Below are 22,436 nucleotides of genomic sequence, written 5' to 3'. Positions count from 1 at the left end.
GAAAAGTGTGGTGTGCAGGCATTCAGCCATCTGAACCGGTATCTTGCAGAACATCAACAAGCTTTGCTCTACTGACTGAAAATTTAGCACTTTTTTTTTGGGATGAACAGACGAATTTCTAAGTCTTGCCACAGGTTTTCAGCTTGATTTAGGTCTAGATTCTGGGCTATTCTAAAACATGCTTTGATCTAGGCCATTCACACTGTAGCTCTTACCTTTGGGGTCGTTGTCCTGCTAGAAGTTGGTCCTCTATCTCAGTCTAAAGTCTTTTGCAATCTTTATTTCAGGATTGCCCTGTCTTAATCTCCTTTCATTTTCAACTCTGGGCAGCTTGCCTCTCCTTGCTAAAAAAGCATCCACACGTCACGATGCAGCAGCCACTATGTGTGAGCTTTGTGTGTTTAGGGTGATATACAATGTTGGCTTTTCCACCTCACATAACATTTTGCCTGTAGGCCAAAAAAGTTCAGCTTTGAACTCATTTGGCCATAGAGCTTTATTCCAAATGGTTGTGGCTTTCTTTGAACAATGGCTTTCCTCTTGTGCACTATATTATTTAGATGTGACATTTGTGATTGTTGTGTGGGTTTTAAGTTTGTGTTTTAATTTTCATCTTCTGCCATCAAGCCACTACAATATTACCAAATACTAGCTTAAATTTGTCTCCTAGCACAAAAAACACATACGTTCAGTACTCAGACAAAACATCTTTTAGTTCCTGGGCGTAAACCTGATGTTGAATAGGACAAATATGTGCGGTCTATGGTATCATTTAATAGCTCTTATTGTTAAAAGAATCCAGTCCATCGTTTTAGAAGTTGAGAACATATTATCAAAACAATGCTTTTTATGGAGATGTTTAAATACTTGTTCTACTTCCTCCTAACATCTGTGGCTTTCCATCTGAGAAGTATATCATAAAAAGACCCCAGACTAGGAATGCAGTAAAGTTAGATGAATCAACCACCTTAGATTACAATAAATGTCATTTCTACAGTATCCCTCCATTCATTCTGCAATAAAAATAATTTACTTGCAAGCTCTACTATAAATTTGCATCCTACAATTAGCATTCCCAGACAAGAAAAACAGAAAAATATAAGTCAAACAGCAGTATATTGGCTACCAATCAGGTTATAAACTAATCACTAAATAATTGCCTGCAGTGTGATACAAACGTAAACGTACATGTGCACACTTTAAGGTGAGAACAGAAGCTGCTCTCTCTCTTTCTGTCTCTCTCTCTGTCTCTCTCTCTCTCTCACACACACACACACACATCATTTTTCTCTCTGCCTCTGAGGCACACGTAAACAACAAAATATAGACACTCCTGTTATTGTGCAGCTGTGTGTGTGTGAGCGTGCGTGTGTGTGTCATTCCTTTAACACTGTAAGAGGTTAACACAGAACTATCCAGGATCTCCCATATGGCAAAACACCCACAGTTACACACATTCGCACATACGGGTGGGATCAGTCGACACCAGCACAGCTTATAATAAGGTTAAACCACAAACAGTGTAACATATGTCCCAATCAGTGGTTTACTGAGCAATAAGCATTTATATGTGCAGAGGTTGACAGAAAGATTTAACCTCTGTATGCTGAGACTTGCTCCTAAAAAACTAAAAGGCAAAGGGCTGTTTTGATCCATATATGTGTGTGTGTGTTTGCAGTTTGCAGTGAAAGCATCTGAACAGTGTTTGATCACTGCCTCCTAAGCCTCTGTCTCTGTGGCCAAATAAATAATCCACTGCAGTAGAAGCCATTGCAACTTTGATTCTGACATCTTCAAAGAGACTTCTTACTCTCTCTTTTTTCTTTCAGCACACTTACTTTATTCTTGAATATGTATGCACTTTTTCTTCATCCCTTTAAGTCCTGCATACTTATTTTAACATTCCTTCCTTTTTGCAGATACTTGGAAGCATCCTAAATACAGTTAATAACCAGAATATTGTGAAAAAGGGTGCTGCGTATTGGCCTGGAATCTGCAGCAGTGTTTTGCCAATTTCTTGAGTATCTACACTACAGGATGTGCAATAGGAGAATTCCTTACTGCTTTTTTTTATTGAACCTATTTCACTGAGCCAGTGAAAATGTAATTTGGGGGTTTGCACTGTATAATATGGACTTGTGATTTTGCTGGTTTACACACGCTTTTTTTCTGTAACAGAATTAACCCAAGAATCATTATTTAACCTTTTCTGTGAGATTGCTATAGAGATCTTTTAGCATACTTAATGTTGTCAGATAGATCTGGTTAAGGGGTTTCGATTCTACACACCTGAGCATGGCTAGTTAAACTGAATTCAGCAGTTTTTCATCTGGTTATCTTTTATATTAACATTTGTTTGTGGATCAGAAACATTCAAGTGTGACAAAAAAGCAAAAACAGAAGAAATTACTTTTTCAGGTCAATTATACTGTTGAATTTTGACAAACTCGGTTTTGGTTATATTTACAATGTTTCTAATTACTGTGAGGTATTTTGTTTTTGTATTTTTGTTGTTGTATTTTTTATGTTGTACAGTGCTACTACTCCTGCAGTAGGCAAGATACCAGTACTCCACACAACACCACATAAAAACACTGCTAGCAACATTTGCATAAATCTTTTAAATATTCAAGTTTCATTTGTTTTTTTTCTCTCTAATTGCTTGCTTGCATCAGAAAAAATGTAAACAAGTTCTCTTGACATTTAGGCTGTGCTTGTTTATGAAGTAAGCTTTAAAAACATAAAAATTAAATATTAAATTACCTTTTTAGAATATTAGCAACAAATTGAAATATGTGCCAAGTAATTTAACAATTTGATTAAAAGCCTAACAGCTGATAGTGTTAGTGGCTACAATAAGTGTATTTAGATATGTATTTTTAGGGAGAAATACATTGCCGACATGCCATTCGTCATCATTGCTACTCTTGTCATGACAAATATTGTACTCTGTTGCCATGGAATTAGTTTGTTGATTGCATAATGCGGAAACCCGTCTGGGTTCTAAGACAACAAGTCTAAACCATAGTTTTGCAATGTTGTCATAACTGGAAATAAGGTATTTGTAACAATTCTTTCTCAGTAAAGTCCTTCATCTCTCTAATTTAAAATTTCCACTTCTCATATTTCAACCTTAATTTTGGACAGTGGACAAAAACAAGCACGTAAGAAAGTTAGCGCAACAGGATCTTGTTTAAGATTTTAAAAAAAGCCTTGAAAGCCTTAATTAATCTTGTAATGCATATTGATCTTCATAAATCAGGAAGTGGCTGGAACTAATATTCTTTCTTCTACCAACTTTATTCACTTTACTAGTTCTATCCTCCTCCCTTCTTTTCCTTTGCTATATTTTCCCTCTTTTTTCACTGTCACATAGTCCTTGACTAGAGAGAAGCATTCAGTGTCGCCATTTCACAAATTTGAAGAAGAAACTGAAAAAGAGAAATGAAGCAAAGGACAGGAGTACTGCTGAAACGACTGAGCAGAAAAGTAGGTGAAGGTAGGGTTGTAAAACATGAGTTATTATGAAGATGCTAGAGGACTAAAAGATGAGAATCAAAAGGACAGAGGAAGGGACTGTGAGTAGGAGGACGAGGAAACAAGGAGATGAAAGACTGAACAGGTGAGGAGTAGGATGAGGAATGAGAGGGATGAAAGGATAAGACAAAAGACTGCTGAGATTTTTCTTTTCATCTCCATCTGCGCTGCTGTGACGCTGAATGTCTGAGGCTGCTGTGCTGCAGAATGACTTGGCAGAACCAGCAAGGAAGAAAAGAATGAGGGCCAAGAAAGAGAGAGAGAGAGAAATAGACAAAGACAAGAGGATAAAAAAGTGAAACAAATAGATAAAGTAAGTAGTTGAACATTGGAAGAAAGAAGTATGGGAGGAAAATAAATTAGGGGTAGTTGGAAAACAGAAAAAAAAAAAGGGCAAAAAAGGCAGGAGGTATAAAAATGACCTGGCAGAGAGGCGTGTTTCTATTAGCCACCCTTCAAAAAAGGAAAGGCAAGAAAACATGCCAATTGGGTAAACCAGAAGTTTGTTGATCTTCTTAACTCTGGAAATGGCCACAGCAAAAAAGTATTTACTGAAACTTGTCCATATATACAGTCAGAACCATCTTGTAGCGTTACGATGGCACAGTGTTTAGCACTGTTGTTTTGCAGCAAGAAGGTCCTGGGTTCAAATCCTGGACAGGGGTATTTCTCCATAGAGTTTGCATTTCTCCCTGTGCATTCGTGGCTCGTCTCTGTGTACTCTGGTGCCTCCCACAATCCAAAAACATGACATGCATGCATGGTTGTCTGTCCTTTGCATTTTCTGTGTTGCCCTGTGATAGACTGGTAAATTGTTCAGGGAGCAGAATTAGATAAATGTAAGATTTGGGGTAAAAATTAGAAGTAGGTTTCCAGTTTTTAAGGTTGGGCAGAAAGCTAGGAAATGTTTATTTGACAAAATATTCCCACAAAGATACTAAATCAAATAAGTGAAACGATATATTAATAAAAACATTAAGATAACTGACTTTCAGAGACAATATGAAGCTTAAAGACTGAGAGACTGACTCTAATAACCAACCACTAGCACTACACAGCTACTTAAACACGCGAAACACAGTTAAAAGAGCTATAGCCTTTCTAAAGACTGATGAATAAAAGAGACGGATCATCTTATCGGTGAGTTCACTTCAGCACTCTTGGGAAATGCAAACACACAGACATCGAATGAGAAAGGAGTGTAATGCAGGCAGATGTCATAAAAAGCAAGACAAGTTGTTTACAAGCACTGTATCTACACAGCATTTGAGCATCACTCTGACAAAAAATGTTCTCCTTACATCACTCCACACACTGTCTACTTTGACTTTTTTACATAAACAGAGCATGTCTTTCCTTCTATTACCCAGCACAAGGCAAAGACTTTGAGTTTTTAGTTGTACTGGTTATGACTTGTTTGTGATTTTAAACATTGCTACCACATGCATTATATAACACTATATAAACATACTGAAAAGAAATAATACACTAATGGAGCAGAAGCTTTGAGAAAAACAAATTTTACCTTGAAAAATCCTATTTTCTAAAAAAAAACATCCCTACGGCATGATACTGCCACCACCAAGTTTCAAAGTTCAGTTTTGGTCTCACCTGACCAGAGCACCTTCTTCCGCGTGTTTGCTGTTTCCCCTGCTTGACTTGTGTAAGACGGCAAACAGAACTTGTGGTTCCCTGTTAACAAAGGCTTTATTCTTGCTACTCTTCCATAAAGGGGAAATCTGTGGAGTCCACGACTCACAGTTGTCCCGTCGTCAGATTCTCCGACCTTAACAGCGGACCTTTGCCACTCCTTCAGAGTTACCAGGGGCCTCTTGACTGCTTCTTTGTATATGTTCTTCTTGCCCGAGCTGTCTTAGTAGATTTCCTGTTGTACTGTACTGTTTTCTCAGTGCTCTGCGAGAGCTTAGGACAATGTTTTATATCCTAACCCTGCTCTAAATTCCCCATCAGCTTTCTACATTTTAGACTTTCACTGTTCAACTGGATTTATAGAGAGATTAAATTGTAAAAAGTTGGACTGTTTCGTAGTTAGGTGACCAAGTCACTTAACTTTATTTAGGGCTATCAGAGTAAAGGGGGCTGAGTACAAAAACTTGCCACTGTTTTCAATTTGCACAAAATTAGTGAAACTATGTATACGTTTTTCACGCGTTTATCCACTTTGTATTGGTCTATAACAAAAATCCCAAATCAAGTCCATGAAATTTGTGGATATAATGTGACAAAATGTGAAAAAGTTCAAGTGGTATGGATTCTGTTACAGTGTAAATGATGATGTAAGAGCTCTCTTATCCATGAAGCATAGCTAATAAAATACAGCAGGCTAGCTAGAGTGGAAAGCATCAGCACACATACACCTACAAACAAACTGAAAAACACAAAATGCAAATCACAATACAATAACATTTACATTAACACACTTTACACACAGACATAAACTTAAAGCTCCAAAAACACACAAAAGATGAATCACAAATGCGGCTGCCTGGATACCAACTATTGTATTCCTGTGGAAGAATGACCTTTACAGAGTCACACACACACACATACACACACACACACACACATACACACACCTTCCTCCACAGTGGAGTCGAGTTGAGTGACTTTCACAGCCAGCTGGTCCACTCTCTCCTGCAGGCTGCTCATCCTCAGGTAGAAGCTGTTGGCTTCGTTGAACAGTTCTCCAAAAATGTCCTCAGCATGGCGACCTGTACAGAAGTACAAAGATCCATGTTGTTAGTTTTGATTTGTGAATATGACATATATCATTCACATACACTTTAACAGCTGTGCTTCAAATCAGCCTTTAGTATTCACTACGAACGATTCCCCTGTCACCAGAACATCTACAGTTCTGCCTGATGGTGGTCTGTTTACAGTTTTACTGGGAGAGTCCTTGACACAGACAAACATATCTCCCATAAAATATCTGAATAACAACATTGACTCCACTTCTACTTATGAACTGCACCAGGACTTTGTGTAACAGCATTATGTTGTAGACAATTCATACAGAGTAGAAACTAAACGTTGGCTCCCCTTGTTTAGTTACTTGACCAGCAGGTAAAAAGGATTTAGGCCCCAGACCACTCAGTGCCTTATAGACTATCAAGAGTTTTTTCAAATCTATGCTTTTATAAACAGGGAGCCAGTACAATGACTTATGTGTGATATCCATTTTACCAGTCTTGGTCAGGATCTAGCAGCAACATTTTATGATGAGCTGCAGCTGCCTCATCGATTTTTTGACAAAGTCCTGTGACTTTGGATCACAGTGATCCAAAGTAAAAGCAAAAAATGCAGATGTTTTTCTGAGTCCTGTTTTGACAGGAAACCCTTTATTCTGGCAAGGTTTTAGGGTGATGGCAGGCTGTTATAGTAACAAACCTTATGTGGATGTTATTATTTAGGCCCCAGCCAATCTAGGTTTAAGGCATGCTGTGGTCCTAAGCCTCACAGAGTCTAGTTAAGTACGAATTCCTAACCTTGCATTTTGGGGACAAAAAAAAAAAAATGACATGTCTTTTCAGCATTCAGCCTGAGGTATTTCTTACCCTTCCTTGATGTTATTGGTACATAGTAATGGACAATGGTAAGAGGTGAAACAAAACAATAAAGTTATGTTTCAACATCATAGTTGGTAAGAGATGTTATTCTGCTTCATAACTTGAGATACATGGAGCATATAAATATTAAATAAAAGTGGCCCCAGAATGAAGCCTTGAGAAACCCCATATCTCATCTTTGTTTGCTCAGATTTGGAATTGCCCACAAACACAAAGTAGTCACAGTCTTCCAAATAAGATCCAAACCAATCAACTACAGTACAAACCATTCCCTACCAACCTTTTCAGTCTGTCAATCAGAATGTTTTGATAAACAGCATCAAAAGCAGGACTCAGATCTAGTTATTCCAATTCACAGGCTTCTGAAGCATCGCTGTTGAGACGTATGTCATTTGAAGTTTTGCCAGCAGTCTTCATGTAAGATGAAGAATTTTTTAAAGACAAAAGCAGTACAATTGTTAGTGAACTGCCCTTTCAATGATCTTACCCAAAAATGCTATATGCTGAGCAACAGATTATTCAAAGAATCTTAGAAAAAAGGGGTGTTCAATGCAGTTTCTTCTCCACCTCCACCTGTTGCCTGTTTCTGCAGGACAGGCAGCCTCCTGCTATGAATCCTGTTGGACTGAAAACTACAACCTTGATGTCTCTGTGAAACTTTCACAGGCAGAGGGGGATACAAATGCAAGCTAAACCAGACTGCAATGCATAAACAGACATCTATTGCTCCCTTTTTCCCGTCTCCACCGCTCAGCTTACAGCATGACAGACGGAGCAGAGGCAGAGCCTTTACTCATCCAGAATGAGCTGTCACAGATTATTGAGTTCGTAACTGTTAAACACATTTAGATAGATTTTCCCCTGAACATATCAAATGAATGGTCTTGGTTGAGCTTAATTCTCATAAACATTTGTCCTTGCTTTTAAATTAACTATTCACATTCACAAGTTGGTTAAAGTCAGATATTTCAAAAGGGTAATAAATACAGCCACAGATAGAAACTGTGCTGCTGATTCATCAGATATTCATGTATTTTTGCACCAATTGCTTAGGCAGGTGGCTGGCCATATTTGACCAGCAACCATCATTGCTGTTCAAAAGTATACAGAGCAAATGAAATGAAAGCATTTCTTTATAAATAACAAAATCCTCCAGGAATATGTCAAATATCCCTAAATAAAATTCACTACTTCCTGCAGTAGCTTATTCTCATACAAAAAGGTAATCTAATATTGAGCTGTAGAGATTGTTTTTACCTGCATTACAATTCCCATTAACTGTAAGTTAGTCTGTTGCCAAGTCCAAGTCAAGTCTCAAGTTTTTGGTACCAAGTGTAACTCAAGTCTCATGTCTTAGAGGGGTTAGTCTCAAGTGCCATAACTGAAATGAACATTTTCCCATTAAATCCATGCCATCTAACTTGCCTAATAACACTATTTTGTTGTGGGTTTTGAATTCAAGTACTTAACGTTTCAGTCTTTGGCCTAAATTATTTTAGAAAATTGATAAAAGCCTAATATTTAGCCAATTAGACCAATGAATGTGTGTTCATAATTTAAAGATTGTGTTGTTTTTTTCTTTTTTTTAGTGACTTAGTTGTCACATGTTTATCCCCATTATCAGATTGTCCAGTCCTTTACTACATACTGCACTATACACGGCTTTAGGAGGGTTTTCTTCTTATCACTGAGTCAGATGTCTTTAAAGATTATTAGGAAACCATGTTCTAAATATACATTTACAACCTTTGTTGTCAAGTCTTAACAGTAAACATCTTCCAATGTAGTCTACAAATTACAAAATAGTGATTGAGCTGCAGTGTAAAGAGTAAATAAGAGAGAATGTCAAATTGTTTAAACAGAACAGGAAGTGCTTTTATTTGCTTTGGAATGACGCAGCTATTGTAAAACCAAGAGAACCATAGAAGACGTTAACAGTAAGTTAAGTCTATTGTGTTTTCAAACAACCCAAAGTCATTTAATAAGGCATTCAGCTAGAGAGACATCGTGTGGTCATTATTATGAAGCTTCAATATGAAGCAACAGCTAACAGGTAACTAGAACATATTCTTTTAAACTATTAACCCACTGTCTTTGAATGTCACCAGGTAATTAATCAAGTGCACATCTACTACATCACCTGTCAGAGCTACAGTATGTAGCTTACATACTGACCTGCTTTTACCCTTGACTACATGATATAAAAAGTGGTAATGAGACTTGAGTCTCAGAGCAAAAGTGCAAGTCAGGTCTTGGGTATTTATATTACAAGTCAAGTTAAGTCTTTGTTTTTGTGATTTAAATGCAACTCAAATTCAAGTCAGAAACTCGACTCCCCATCTCTGCTGTGGTGGCAATATAAATTTGGGTTCCTGTCCAGCTGTGTTTCTTACAGTTCTAGCTATTTTGAACTTCTGAATTATAACTCTAGCTGTAGATATGGACATGTTTTGGAAGGTAGCTGTTTTCTTGTAGCTGTTTCCTGACTTACGAAGATCAAGAAACATCGGTCTTACTTGAACGGCGTGTTCTCTTTTCTTTTCCATTTTAAAGAGTAACTGTAAGAAATGGGCCTCTGTGTCATGTCTTATTTCCCTGTTTAGAATGGGGACAGTGGAGGGCACAAAGCTGGTGCTGGTCACATTCTACACATGAGTAACTCATGTTGGAGAACTTGAACATTCATTGCATAAGAAAAACTTAAAACCCTGCCCTAATTGGTGCTTCTGAGTATTTTAATTTGATACAAATCTCTTAAAGGACACCAGGAATACTTTTCAGTTATTTTTAGATAATGTGCATGCATATAATGCAGGTGCAAGGACAGAAAAATGTTGACTGCCTGGAATCTTTAAACACAAATTCACAAGCTGAATTCAAAGCAAAGGCAACTGCTACAAACAATTGATGGAAGTCAGCTAAATCGACAAGTGACCTTATTCACACTCAACACACCTTGCATGAAGCGTTTTGGGAAATTTTGCCCTGATCATCAGCTTGATGTGACTACATGGCAGAGCATCTCTGGAAAAGAATTTATTTAAAACATTTGACACACATCCATTCTGTAAACTCCTATGTTACCATTAGAAGGACAATTATCCTGATCATGAACAAAAGCGTGCACTAAGAAAACGTATTTGGGGTTTAAACAATAATCTTGAACAAACTCTTATAACATGTACATTGTAGCATTAAGATTATGGAAGAACTAAAATAATTAAAGTAACAAAGTAAATGTCCATGCATCTTTAAGTAGGTGAAAAAGTGTTCGACAGAGGCAACATATATAGAGATTTATTGCTACAAGGTAAATACTATTACATCACTGTCCGTAAAGCTATTGTAATCTGAAAGGCCAAAACTGCACGGTTGCACAGTGGAGCAGTTTGTAGCACTGGTGCCTTGCTGCAAGAAGGTCCTGCATTCAACACCTGGCCTGGGGTCTTTATGCATGGAGTTTGCATGTTCTCTCTATGCATACATGTGTTCTCTCGAGGTACTCAGGCTTCCTCCCATAGTCCAAAAAGCATGACTGTTAGGTTAATTAAATACTCTAAATTGCCCTTAGATATTAGTGTGTGCATAGTTGTCTATTCAGTGCCTCTGTGTGTAGACCTGTGATGGACTGGCAACCTGTCCAGGGTGTACCTTGGAGATAGGCACCAGCCAATCTGTTTTCAGGGTTAGACAAATGTACATAAGTAATGTATACTCCGTTTGTTTTGTATAAGGTTGCTTGGTTATTGATTTGATCAAGGGAGACCTATGAAAAAAACTATGTGCCGATGGTTTCCTGAAGCTGTTTCATAGACCAGCTTAATCCATTCACGCCAAACTACATTTGCCTCGTGAACACCAGTGGAGATGTCAGAGGGACCAAGCTATGGTTGTGTGAACATAGTCGAGTATGTTTAATATAAACTGTACTTGTTTCTATGTTTTAGTAGAGATATTTTAGAGAGAAATTACGTTGCACATCCACAACAACCTTATTATTCTGTGTTCAGTGGCTGTTCATTTAAAAGTTTACAAGGGAGTATGTTTTGTTTTATAGTAGACAGTTTGTTAGTCTATAATAGTAATTCGGTCTATTCAAATTACAGTATATTAAGAAATAGAATTTCTCCACTTTACTTTCTTTATCTTCATTGCATTTGGAAGAATTGCACTGATGCCATTAAGCACATTCATGACCATTAAAGTTCCTGAAGTTCAATTCAGGGGTCAGTCTTTAATATACTTCCTTTTCAATTTTTCTACAGCAACTATTTAAGTGCAACAATGACATTTAATAAGGACATTTGAAGATTGTATTAGTGAAGTAATTCAGAGCAGGATGGATACCAGGGGAGTTTACTCTCCTCAGTGGAACTGACCCAATCTCAGGCATATGCACTAAAAATCTCAGACAGCGATCGTCTTATTCAGTACATTGTAATGTAATTGTTTGTTCTTGTAAATCTTTGTGTATGGTTTCAGATTTAAAAAAAGTTCTGTATGTGATTCAACTCAATATTTAATACCTCCTTACTTGTGTTAGATCTGTGGGTACGAATACCAGTGTTCCAAATGTGGGATTAAACCTCAGTCAGTCAGTCATTTTCTACCACTTATTCCATAGTGGGTCGCGGGAAAGCTGGTGCCTATCTTCAGCAGTCTTCGGGCGAGAGGCGGAGTACACCCTGGACAGGTTGCTGGTCCATCGCAGGGCAATGGACTTAAACCTTTATATAAATATTTTTGTGTACTCACTCAGACTGCCCAGCTGTTTGATGATGGCTGCCAGTGTGCTGTTGGTGACACACTCCAGTTCACTGGTCACCCCATCTGGCAGTGCCCCGCGGCACAAGTGCCGGGGTTCAATGTTCCTCTTCACCAGCGGCATGCTGCTCTACACCTGCAGGAGAAAAATGAAAACATAAAATGAAACGACTTTTCTTTTAACTCTCTTGACTGTTAGTTTGTTTTCTGTAACTCGTGGCTTTAAAACCCCGCAGTGAACGGTTTAAGAATATGCTTTACTGAATTATATACAGATATTAGTTAGGATGGATGCAAATGTACCAACAGAACGAGAGGAATTGACTTGGTGTTGATTTGTGAGCTCCGATGGAAACGGAGGTGTCTAGTCCACCGTGGGGCACAGTCACTCATCATGCTGGGTAATGCCAGAGTACTTCATGTGAGCGAGAAATTAAATGAGCCAGAAAGAATTTTCTAAATGCTTCTAATGAGCTTGAAACTGGGCAGAGAGACCAGAAGGGTCTGACAGGATGACTTTTTTCCAGTCAGAAAAAAAGACAAGACAGTACGAGAAAAGACCAGAGGTGTTGCAAGTAAATTAGCTCTTCTGGGGCCAAGCTACCCCACTGCCAGGATTAAAATACATCTTCAAACCCTAAAAGGGCCTTGGTAAAGAATTTACAGGTGCATCTGAAAGAAATTAAAATTCCAGTCAAATGCTTTTTATTTTTATTTCAGTAATTCAGTTCAAGTAGAGAAACTAGGCCTTGGCGATAAACCGAAAATTTACCGACACCGAAATTTACGACAATTACCGGTGTGATTTTGCCTGTGTCACTATTTTCACTGTTTTAAAAAAATGAAAAAGTCCTTTTTTCTTTTTTAGCTGCGTATATGTAGGCTATACTCATGCCTCTTTAAGATGCTGCACTACAGTCTGTAGTCACGTGACTCCACCCCATCGGTGAGGTTGAGAAAATGGACGAAATTTAAAATATTGATATTGATGTTAGGCCACATCACTCAGCCCTAATTGAAACATATGTATGTTCATTACATCCACAATTTTCAGATATGGTTTATAGCTTATGGAAACCCAAATATGAGTATGGCACAGGACCACTGTCTTATGTTATAGCCTACACAATCATGGGGAAGAGTGGACAGTACAGCAGACACTCACTGACAGTGTAAGTAAGGTCAAGACACAACAGGTGATTGCTAAAGAAGCTCGCTGTTTACATATTCATGCAGTATTTAATGGAACATTGAGGGAAAGGAAAACATGTGGGAGAAAAAGGTGCAAAAGCAAGGAATATCCACAGCTTTGTGGGGATTGTGGAAACAAAGAAATCAATTTGCACGCTTTACACGTTTGTTTACAATCAAATATTCACGTAATATTAACAGACTGGCTTCTTTTTCAAAAGACATATTTTAATATTTTTTTAACATGTCAAACTTTAGCAAAGACAACACAGACAATAAAGTTAAAATGTTGAGTTTTCCAATAGTAACCAGATCTGACCTCTTTGAAGCATGTATGCACTAACCCGCTCTTCCTCCCTCTAACAGCTTCTGACATTTAATTATACTAACCACATCAGATGCTGCTGCTGTTTCTTAAGTATGTGGTTGAGCTTTTCTCTGTGCACGCATGTCTGTGTGGCAGTCGATATCACACCCCCTCCTCCAGCTGTTGTAAATAATCTAAGAATCTTGCTGGTTAATAATATATAAACACTCCCCATCATCCTCCTTCCTTGCCTCGATTGGTGCTCTTCATCTCTTATTTGTCTTGTCTGTCGGATGAGTCCCCAGTCCTTTTCAGACTCCAGCACTTGTTTTCGCTCCAAATATTCTTTGCATCTGTGCCTGGATTTATCAATAAATCAGTAGGGCTGAATACCTTATTCTCCAACTCCCCAGTGTCCAACAAAGAGTGGGGTGTTCCCCATGTCCATGTTGGTCTGAGAATCTGTCTTCTTTTTCTGTGTTATAATAGCATATGAGTGTGGGCTCAGTGCCAGCTCGAGGCACACAGGCTGACTGCATTTTGACCCTCGGGCACTTGGCCCCTTTGCATGAGTACTCAGGTTAGCTACAAGGCAAACCGACATGAGTATGGCCAGCTATGCTTTAACAACAGTATTAAAGGGTAAACGGAGAAACAACTCCTATAACAGGCTCATCTTCTTGTGAGGAATCCTCTTTAAATACAGAAATATCCCCCCTCATAAACAGAGTTTTTACAAGAATGTCTGGCAAGCTTAGAATACAATAGGAACTTTGTTGCCTTTAGTGTGAAAAAAATTGCAAGCTTGTCTTTTTCTGATGTTCTTGAGGGGCCTTTTGGAAATAACCACTTGTTCACCACTTGGTGAACAACTGCATGATCAAATAGTCCAACAGAATGTTTCTTAATGTACAATATCAAGGAATTAAGAGATTTCATCATTTACAGTCCATCATATCATCAAAAGATTCAGAGAATCTGGAGAAATCTCAAACTCTTAAAGACCCAGCTCTTCAGAGAGCATCTCCAACCCTAGGACCTACCCTGTACTTTCCTAGCCCCTTCCTAGCCCCTAGCACTATCTCTTTGTGTACTTCCCTCTATGCCTGTATTCTATTTCTACACTGTCACATTTGACAGAACCTAACTAGTTGTCTTCCTTCTAAGTAGCTAAGGCGTCACATTCCTGCCAAAAATCCGAGGAGCGTATTAAGCAATCACAACAGCGCATCTTTTAATCGAGAGAGCGCATAGCTCTGATCGCGGGGGTGCACCTTTATTCGAGAACCTTTGTACGCAGCATGTGAGCAGTAAAACACGCCCCCTGCACCCAACTGTTCGCTCTCGCGGAAAAATTACGCTCTCGCTCTGTTTAGTGGGCGTATTTGTCAGTTGGGGATTTTTTCAACATAGTTGCAAAAAATAAGAGGAAATTGGGTGCAGGGGGCGTGTTTTACTGCTCAGGTGCTGCGTACAAAGGCTCTCGAATAAAGGTGCACCCCCGCGATCAGAGCTATGCGCTCTCTCGATTAAAAGATGCGCTGTTGTGATTGCTTAATACGCTCCTCGGGTTTTTGGCAGGAATGTGACACCATAGTAGCTTATTGTTAGATTTGATATTAACTGCATTATTATATCATTCTTTGTAACTAGCTTCGGATAAAAGTGACTCCCACATGCATAAATGGCATGCTATGCGTTTCGCAGATATGACATAGTTAGATGATAAAGGATTAGAACATGTTGACAAACTGCCAAAGCAGAGAGATTGTAAGACCGACTATAGGGAAAATTCTATGCATTGCAAGTTCTATGCTATCTCTCAAACATCAGTTTTGTTTTCCTCCATTTTTGTAAGCTTCATAAATTAGGTTTAATGAAACAGTAACTGGTTTTAATAACTAACATGGTACAATACAGTAGAACTTTGGGTTGCAGGATATCAGGAAAACATGTTATATGCAATAATGTTGGTGAAGACATGAATCACAATCAATGAACAAATGAGCAAAATGTCTTTCTGCTTTGAGTTCACAGCAGAGATCCCCAGAGAATGATGATGAAATATGTGTCTGGATAGCATAATGTGAAATTAAGTCATTATCGGGTCATTGCTATGACATTTGAGCTGTTGTTGCGTTGATTCTGTAGCTGTGGTATACATGGTATGTGGGAGCTGCAGGGCTCCTGCTTCAAAAGATTTAGACCCTTTTTTTACTCAAATATGCACATCTAGTCTTTGGACATCTTACATTTTTCAAATAATTATTCCATACTAGACATTAAAACAGACATTTTTTGAATATCACTGTAAGCATTTTTTTTCACACCTATGACACGTAATTTTCAACGTAAATACGTGAATGGACTGAAATAAAAGGTGCTCTTATTCTTATCCATTATAAGTGTCATACCTTGGCTTAAACTTGTATTCTTGAAGGCTATCATTTTGTGTATCAGTTTGTAATAACTTTCACAGGGACTAAAAAGCATAAAGGACCTAATCATCCTTTGAATGTATGTAAAAGTAGACAGCACAATCTTAAACATTTACCATTTTAGATCCAAACATCATAAATGTAAGGAAAAAATAGATGTGACTGAAAAGGAAGAAGAGCAGCCTGAGTACGCTGTGGAGCCATGGGAGTGTTGTCATGCCAACACACTGAGGAATCTGCTCTTCAGCTCAAATGTGCAACTGTCTGTGCGTCTGAAAATAGTATGAAAGAAAGATGGCAGGAAGAGGACACGGAGAGAACGAGAGAAGAGAAACAAAATAGAAATAAAAAAAAGAGGAAGGAAAGAAACTAGAGATATGAAAAGTAAAAGTGGAAACATTTGTATGTAGGTCTCCAGATGATTTATCACAATGTGACACCTGGGATTAAGACCAAACTGGAAGGTTTGGAGAGTAGTGCAGAAACCAATGCCTCTGAAAGGTCAGTTTCAGATGTGACAAGTTGAAACTCTTTAGAAAATGTAGTGACAATTTGCAGCTGCGTGGATTGCCCTGCTATAAGCTGAAGTTATTGCAACTTTGCTTTCTCAAATTGTGCAAATTTTCTGTATCCATGAGCCAAAATGAATCTGTGCAGACTAAATGAACAGTCCCAACGTTATAGCCTGACTGAAATGAGGGATATTAAGTGTTAAATGTGAATCGACAAGGTCAGCTTAGCATAGTTCATGGCACTGACACACTATTGCGTATCTGCATTGGAAAATACCCTGCTTTTGCATCACTTTCCTATGCACTTTGACACTGGTGCATAAATAATTGAACCACCAGTCAACCCAGGCTGCAAAATCTTCTAAAGCTACCTGCATACTTTTAATAGACATAAAATGACAAGTGGTGACAGAATGTAACTGATACAAAACATATATCTGAATATATTTCATAGGTGCCATGTCCTAATTTCAGGGCTTATTGCAGATGCTGGCCATTTCCATCTTCTCCTTCCTCATTTCATAGTTTGTAGTTTTAGTTGTTTGGTATCAACTTCTTCCCGGTACAAAAGCACAGAGTATGGGTCAACCCATACCTGCTTTGTGGCTGTTTAGTACTTCCTTTGACAGCTAAAAATTGTAGGCAGTACATTTTGTCCATATTCCAGTCTACTATAAGGAAACTCTAATAAATAATATTTCTCAATAGTAGGTTACTTAAAGTTATTTTTGTTTGGTCAGTGCTCATGATATTTCTTATTACATAAGAGCTAACTGGCTTGAGCACAGCTTTGAATCGCAATTAATGGAAACAGTGTGTGTATGGAGGACCAATCCTGCCATAATTAAGAATACACACAGAAATAAATAAATTACTCAAAAAATAATTTCTGGGTCAAAAAGTAGCTGGACACATAAATTATTGCACAATTAAACACAACAAAATAATAAAAAGAAGAGATTTATTTAATAATAGATAAATTATTAATCAATAATCTCGACTAACAGCAATATCCATTACAAAATTCATAACATTCTGAACTTCTTTAGCAGCAATATGACAGTAGTTACTCGCTGCTAGCAGCTCCTTTTCAGATCCAGGCAACCATAATGCCTATTGACCTCAGCCAATAGGCAAGAAGCTGAGGCGGTGACGATGTGTCTCTGCCCTGCCTCCTTCGTTTTTACATTTCCCCCGCATGTTGAGGCAGAAAAGACAATTCAGTGACCAAGGAACGTAAAAGCCAGAAGCAAATGGGCTCAGGGAAATTCGTTGGGTAAGAAAATACAACAGGGATATATTATAGGGGAAAATATATAAATGTTTATAAATTAAAGGGAAATTAAAATATAAAAAAAATAGACTTTCTTTTGCTCTCCAGAATGTACACCACCTCTCACCTGTAGACTGCTGGAGATAGGCACCAGCTTCTCCACAACCCACTGTGGAATAAGCAGTAGAAAATGACTGACTGACTAACTTTCTTTGGGAAAAAGCATGTTTTAAATATATTTAGGTGGTAATATATATGAAAGTAAAATAAAGGCTAGGAAAATTAAAAAAGCAAGAAATTCACTTCTATTAAATAAACAAAAATAGAGTTTAAAAATGATTTAAGAAATAGTGGTTTAAATTAAATTTTTGGATTAAAATATAAATATTTATATCAGATTAATTGATCAATTATTGAACAAATCTCTTCTTTTTATTATTATGTTGTGTTTAAAGGCACACTAATATATATGTCTAGCTGCTGTTGGATCCAGTATGAATTTTATAATTTATTTATTTCTGTATGTATTCCTAATTAAAGTAGTCAGACTGGTCCTGCATGTGAGTGGGCTTAAAGTTTGAAACAACATACCCATTAAATTCAATTTTACAGGAGATCTGTCCATTTTTGTGAATATTTATCTCTTTATTTATCACAGTACTAAAGTACCAATGGAAGTATAAAGATATGCGGTGGTTTTTCAAATGAATATGAAACTGTTTGTTTATAGGTACAAACTGGAAGTAGCAAGAGATGAAATGGTAACAGATAGGCAGAAATGGGCAAATTAAACCAACACCACTCTTAAATCCAAAGTAGGAATCTAATGCTTGTCAAAACCAGATGACTTGTTAATGTATGAATCTAGATATGACTTAAAGAAAGAAGCAATTCACACTGTTACATGTATCACCTAAACACCGGTAATGACAAATAACAAACAAAAAGCTAAAATGTGCTTCTCTTGCATCTAAATGAAGGAAGCATTGAAGTGATTCCTGCCACCGTTTTTTGCACAGCCTGTCCCTGTTAACTGCAAGAGGTGAAGGGATGGAGTGACAGACGATCTGAGATAGTACCGCGCTGCATCAATGAGTGTTGTTGTGGGGGGGATGTGGATTTGTTACAAATAGATTTAGGAAGGATCTTTAAATCCACACAAAGTTTCTGTCAATGCCACAATGCCTAGTATAAATGATTATGCAAGGAAGGAAAATTTTTTTCTTCATTCATGTTTTTTTTATTCTCATATTTTACAATCTGAATGGCAAAATTGGCCAAAAGGATACCTAGGAAATTCCCTATAAGGAAGTTAAAAGTACTATTAGACATTTAGCACCTATTCCACAACCTCCACTCAGTGTTTCAATGGTTGTGGTTGTAATTACAGGCGAGACTTTATCCGTCTGATCCAAAGCTGATTGGATCATGTTTGTAAAGGCCTGCAGAGAGACAATAACGGACTCCAAGCTTCCACCCTCACCTCTAACCCTGTCTAGTCTGGTTCACATACCGAGACATCTCAGCAGGAGGTAAATTAGCAGACTTTGTTGGTTATTTCCATAGAAGCCGAAGATTTTGTTTTTAACATTTAGTATAAAAAACTTTTTTAGGTATTTATTTTTACAAGTGTGTAGATGAACATACAGACAGGAGAAAACCATATTACTGTTTATTACTCCTCCTTCTGTTCAGCCAAGCTAATGAGCAAGTACTCACAAACAATTATGTCTTCACTGAGCCACACCAAGCTTAGTCTGTCTGAACCTGTGAACCAATGTGTCATACCAACCCTCGGCTCTGCAGGACTAACCTAAATTACCACACATAATTAGCTTGGTGAAGTAAATACTGCAAATAAGGCGCTCTGCCTCAATACATTGGGGTAATTAGACGATGCACTGCATGAGTCATCAATTTAGATTCATTTTCTAAAGTGAAAGTTATGGTGCTTAACAATATTGTAAACTAGAATGCTTACTAATGTGACATGCATATATGCATCAATATTAACAGCTATTAATTTCTTTTTACTGTTCCAAAACATATGTGCCAGTGAGGCCAGCCCCCGTGAGCATCTGTCACAACAGGGATCAACAGGAGGAAACATTTTTGGTAGTTTCAGTTTGGAAAGATGCAATCTATGCAGGATCTTAAACTGTGAAAGTACATGCCTGATACATACAGAAGTAGAGTGAACATATCCTTAAACCTTTAGCCATTGATTATCAGTGATGGTCATTCCTACAATAGGTCATCTTCCCAGGCCCATTTCAGATGGTCTATCTTAGGTGTTGAGTCCTCCTACGATATTGTAGATCTTTGATATTAAACCCTTTTTAAACAAAAATACCATCTCCATTGTGGAGCTTGGGGGGTGACTATGGAAAGACGGGAGAAGGCGCCTAACACAACTTCGAATCTGTTAGTATTTGAAGAAGTCTTTACAGTCCACGTTGAATATGTTTTGCAGTTGTTGAAATGTGGGAAAAACTCTTTCAATAAATAAGTCTTTTAAACATTTATTCCCTTTTTGATTCGACTGATAAAATGACATATTTAAGATAACAGCTATATTTTAATGGTAACTGAGATTTAATAGCAGTACAACAAGATCTTGTAATATTAATACTTCAAGATATTTGAATCACAGTATATAATTAGCCTAAGTAAACATGACATCTTTTGGCTAAATTAGTATTTAAGATGCTCCCCTCCGCTTTTGTTTTATTTCCAGAAGGAAAAAGGGGATCTAATTGTGTCCAAACAGCACTAAATACAGGTCTGAAAACACTGAAGACACAATAAGGACTGTTTGAATTCTACATTAGGCTATTCATTATCAGTTTTTTCTCTTACATTGTGTCTCTTAAGGTAGAAAACAAGCTTATAAAGAGGTTGTAGCAAAAATTACTCCACAAAAATTTGCCTCAGATGTATCTTAGCCGTGTTAATGGTGACCAATTATACTTCCTTTTAAACATTTGGGATAGGTCTATGGGCTCCATAAAACATGTTGATTACATTTTTTCAACAAAATCATTTTCAGAAAATGAGATTTCTACTCCTCACTCCCCCCTTTTTTGAGCTCCTTTTACAATGAGCTGTTTTAGGGCTCTGTCAAATTTATGCAAATTAGCTGTATCTGGCCACGCCCCCAACCAGCATTTCGTACACCGAAACTCATAAGACACAACAATAAGTACTTACATTTCTGTCATCTGCAGATTTGCCATGAACATTAGAGACTACATTTCTCTTCAGTCTATTTCTACAAATCCTGACGTGTACTGATGTGAGTTCTCAAAGCAGTCTGTGGTGAAGTGATTCACACAAACTAGTACTGTCTTCGACAGTGTGACTGGAACATTGTGACATCACAATTACACAGCTTTTGAAACCGTGAGTTTTCTAGAAAAAATAAAACATTAATTTATAGCCAACAAACGACTGAATGTTGGGGTTTTTTTGCGTTTGGACTGTTTGTAGAAGCATTAGAGACCCACATGGAAGTATAAAAAATTATCAAAAATTGAATTTTGCATTATAAATCAAGATGAAATCAAGATTGTGCATATCCGATCTTGTTAGCTCAGCATATTGTCAAACCTGTAACATTTACAGAACATCAGATGCACAGGTTTTTCTCTAAATATCTGCTTGGAGTTATTGCCATCTAATGTTGCTTTGTCAAAAACTTTACATTAATTCAAGTGATTTTTCAATAAAACATAATTAAACAATTTTCCAGGCTAACTAAAGATGCAAAGGTAAGTCCAGCACAGAGGACAACATTATGGATTCACAGAAACAGGACAGGATTTTAGCAATATTTTCAGCAAAACTAAGATCATACTTTTTTGTTGTCAGAAAACAAGCAAAGGCTTCAACATATAGTTAAGCCCAAACTTATTCATACCCCTGGCAGATTAAGATTTACAATTACTTTAATTCAACCAATAACTTTGTTATTACATAGGACATCAAACAGGCTTTTCCCCTGACATGATATTAGGATAAAAGACATGATAAAAGACACTTGTGACACAAAATAAGCATATTTCGATGTTAAATTTTGCAAGTCCAAAGTTGCCTGGAAATGACGTCAAAAGTCTCCGGTCATTTACTGTGTGACCGTCAATGATAAACGGTTCAGGTAGAAGCCAAGTTGCATTAAAAACAGTGAAATGGGGCATTGCTGGTGGTGGCAGCAATACTGCGACAGCAGCCGTTAGTCTGCACTATTTTCCTGAAGCAAAGAGGATCAGAGTTGCCTGGATCAGAGCTGGAAAACTGAGGAGAGACAGATGGACAAGTCCCACCAAGCACAGCCAGTTGTGATCAGAGGAATTTTCAGCAAACTGCTTCGAACAAGAAACCTCTGAGATCGCAAGAGAAATTATGTCAGAGGTTGGGATATCTGACAAACGAAGGAGAATGTTGAAGCAGATGCTATAGCCGAGCTGTTCAGTGCATCTGATGCGAAATGATCGCCAAAGAAAAGGTTGTTGCTGCTGTTGCTAAACGGATTAAGGCTCAGCTGGTAAGAACACTTTCTTGTCACAAAAGTACATTTAGAAACCTGCATTTATTGTGAACAATTAAAAATCAGAAGATTATAATTTTTTTAAATAATTAATAATTTGAAATTATTATTATTATTATTAAAATAAGATAAATTACACATGTATTCAATATATTTAAATAAATGTTTCTCTAAAGATTCTAATATAAAAAATGACACCTCAGGTAGTGTTTTCAGATCTTGAATCATCCCTTGTGTTTGCTGCTGCTGCTCCATGCTGCTCAGCTTCGCCTTCAGTT

At 37.5% G+C, this 22,436-nt stretch overlaps 1 protein-coding gene across 3 annotated transcripts in view; it reads right to left on the bottom strand.

Annotated features, from left to right (window-relative positions):
* The window catches only part of zgc:109889 (uncharacterized protein LOC553542 homolog), a 45,552-nt gene that overhangs the window by 9,350 nt on the left and 13,766 nt on the right, over positions 1-22,436 (bottom strand). For all 3 annotated transcript variants that reach the window (XM_047386237.1, XM_047386236.1, XM_047386238.1), the window contains exons 2-3: positions 11,883-12,027; positions 6,135-6,269 (exon numbers count right to left, since the gene is read on the bottom strand). In XM_047386237.1, coding sequence (XP_047242193.1) covers positions 6,135-6,269; positions 11,883-12,015 — 268 coding nt within the window. In that variant the 5' untranslated portion in view covers positions 12,016-12,027. The remainder of the gene's footprint in view (positions 1-6,134; positions 6,270-11,882; positions 12,028-22,436) is intronic.

The sequence above is a fragment of the Girardinichthys multiradiatus genome, chromosome 14, assembly GCF_021462225.1.
Source record: "Girardinichthys multiradiatus isolate DD_20200921_A chromosome 14, DD_fGirMul_XY1, whole genome shotgun sequence".
NCBI lineage: Eukaryota > Metazoa > Chordata > Actinopteri > Cyprinodontiformes > Goodeidae > Girardinichthys > Girardinichthys multiradiatus.
Note: the sequence above shows the minus strand (reverse complement) of the source record. Positions and strands in the feature narration are given on the sequence as shown.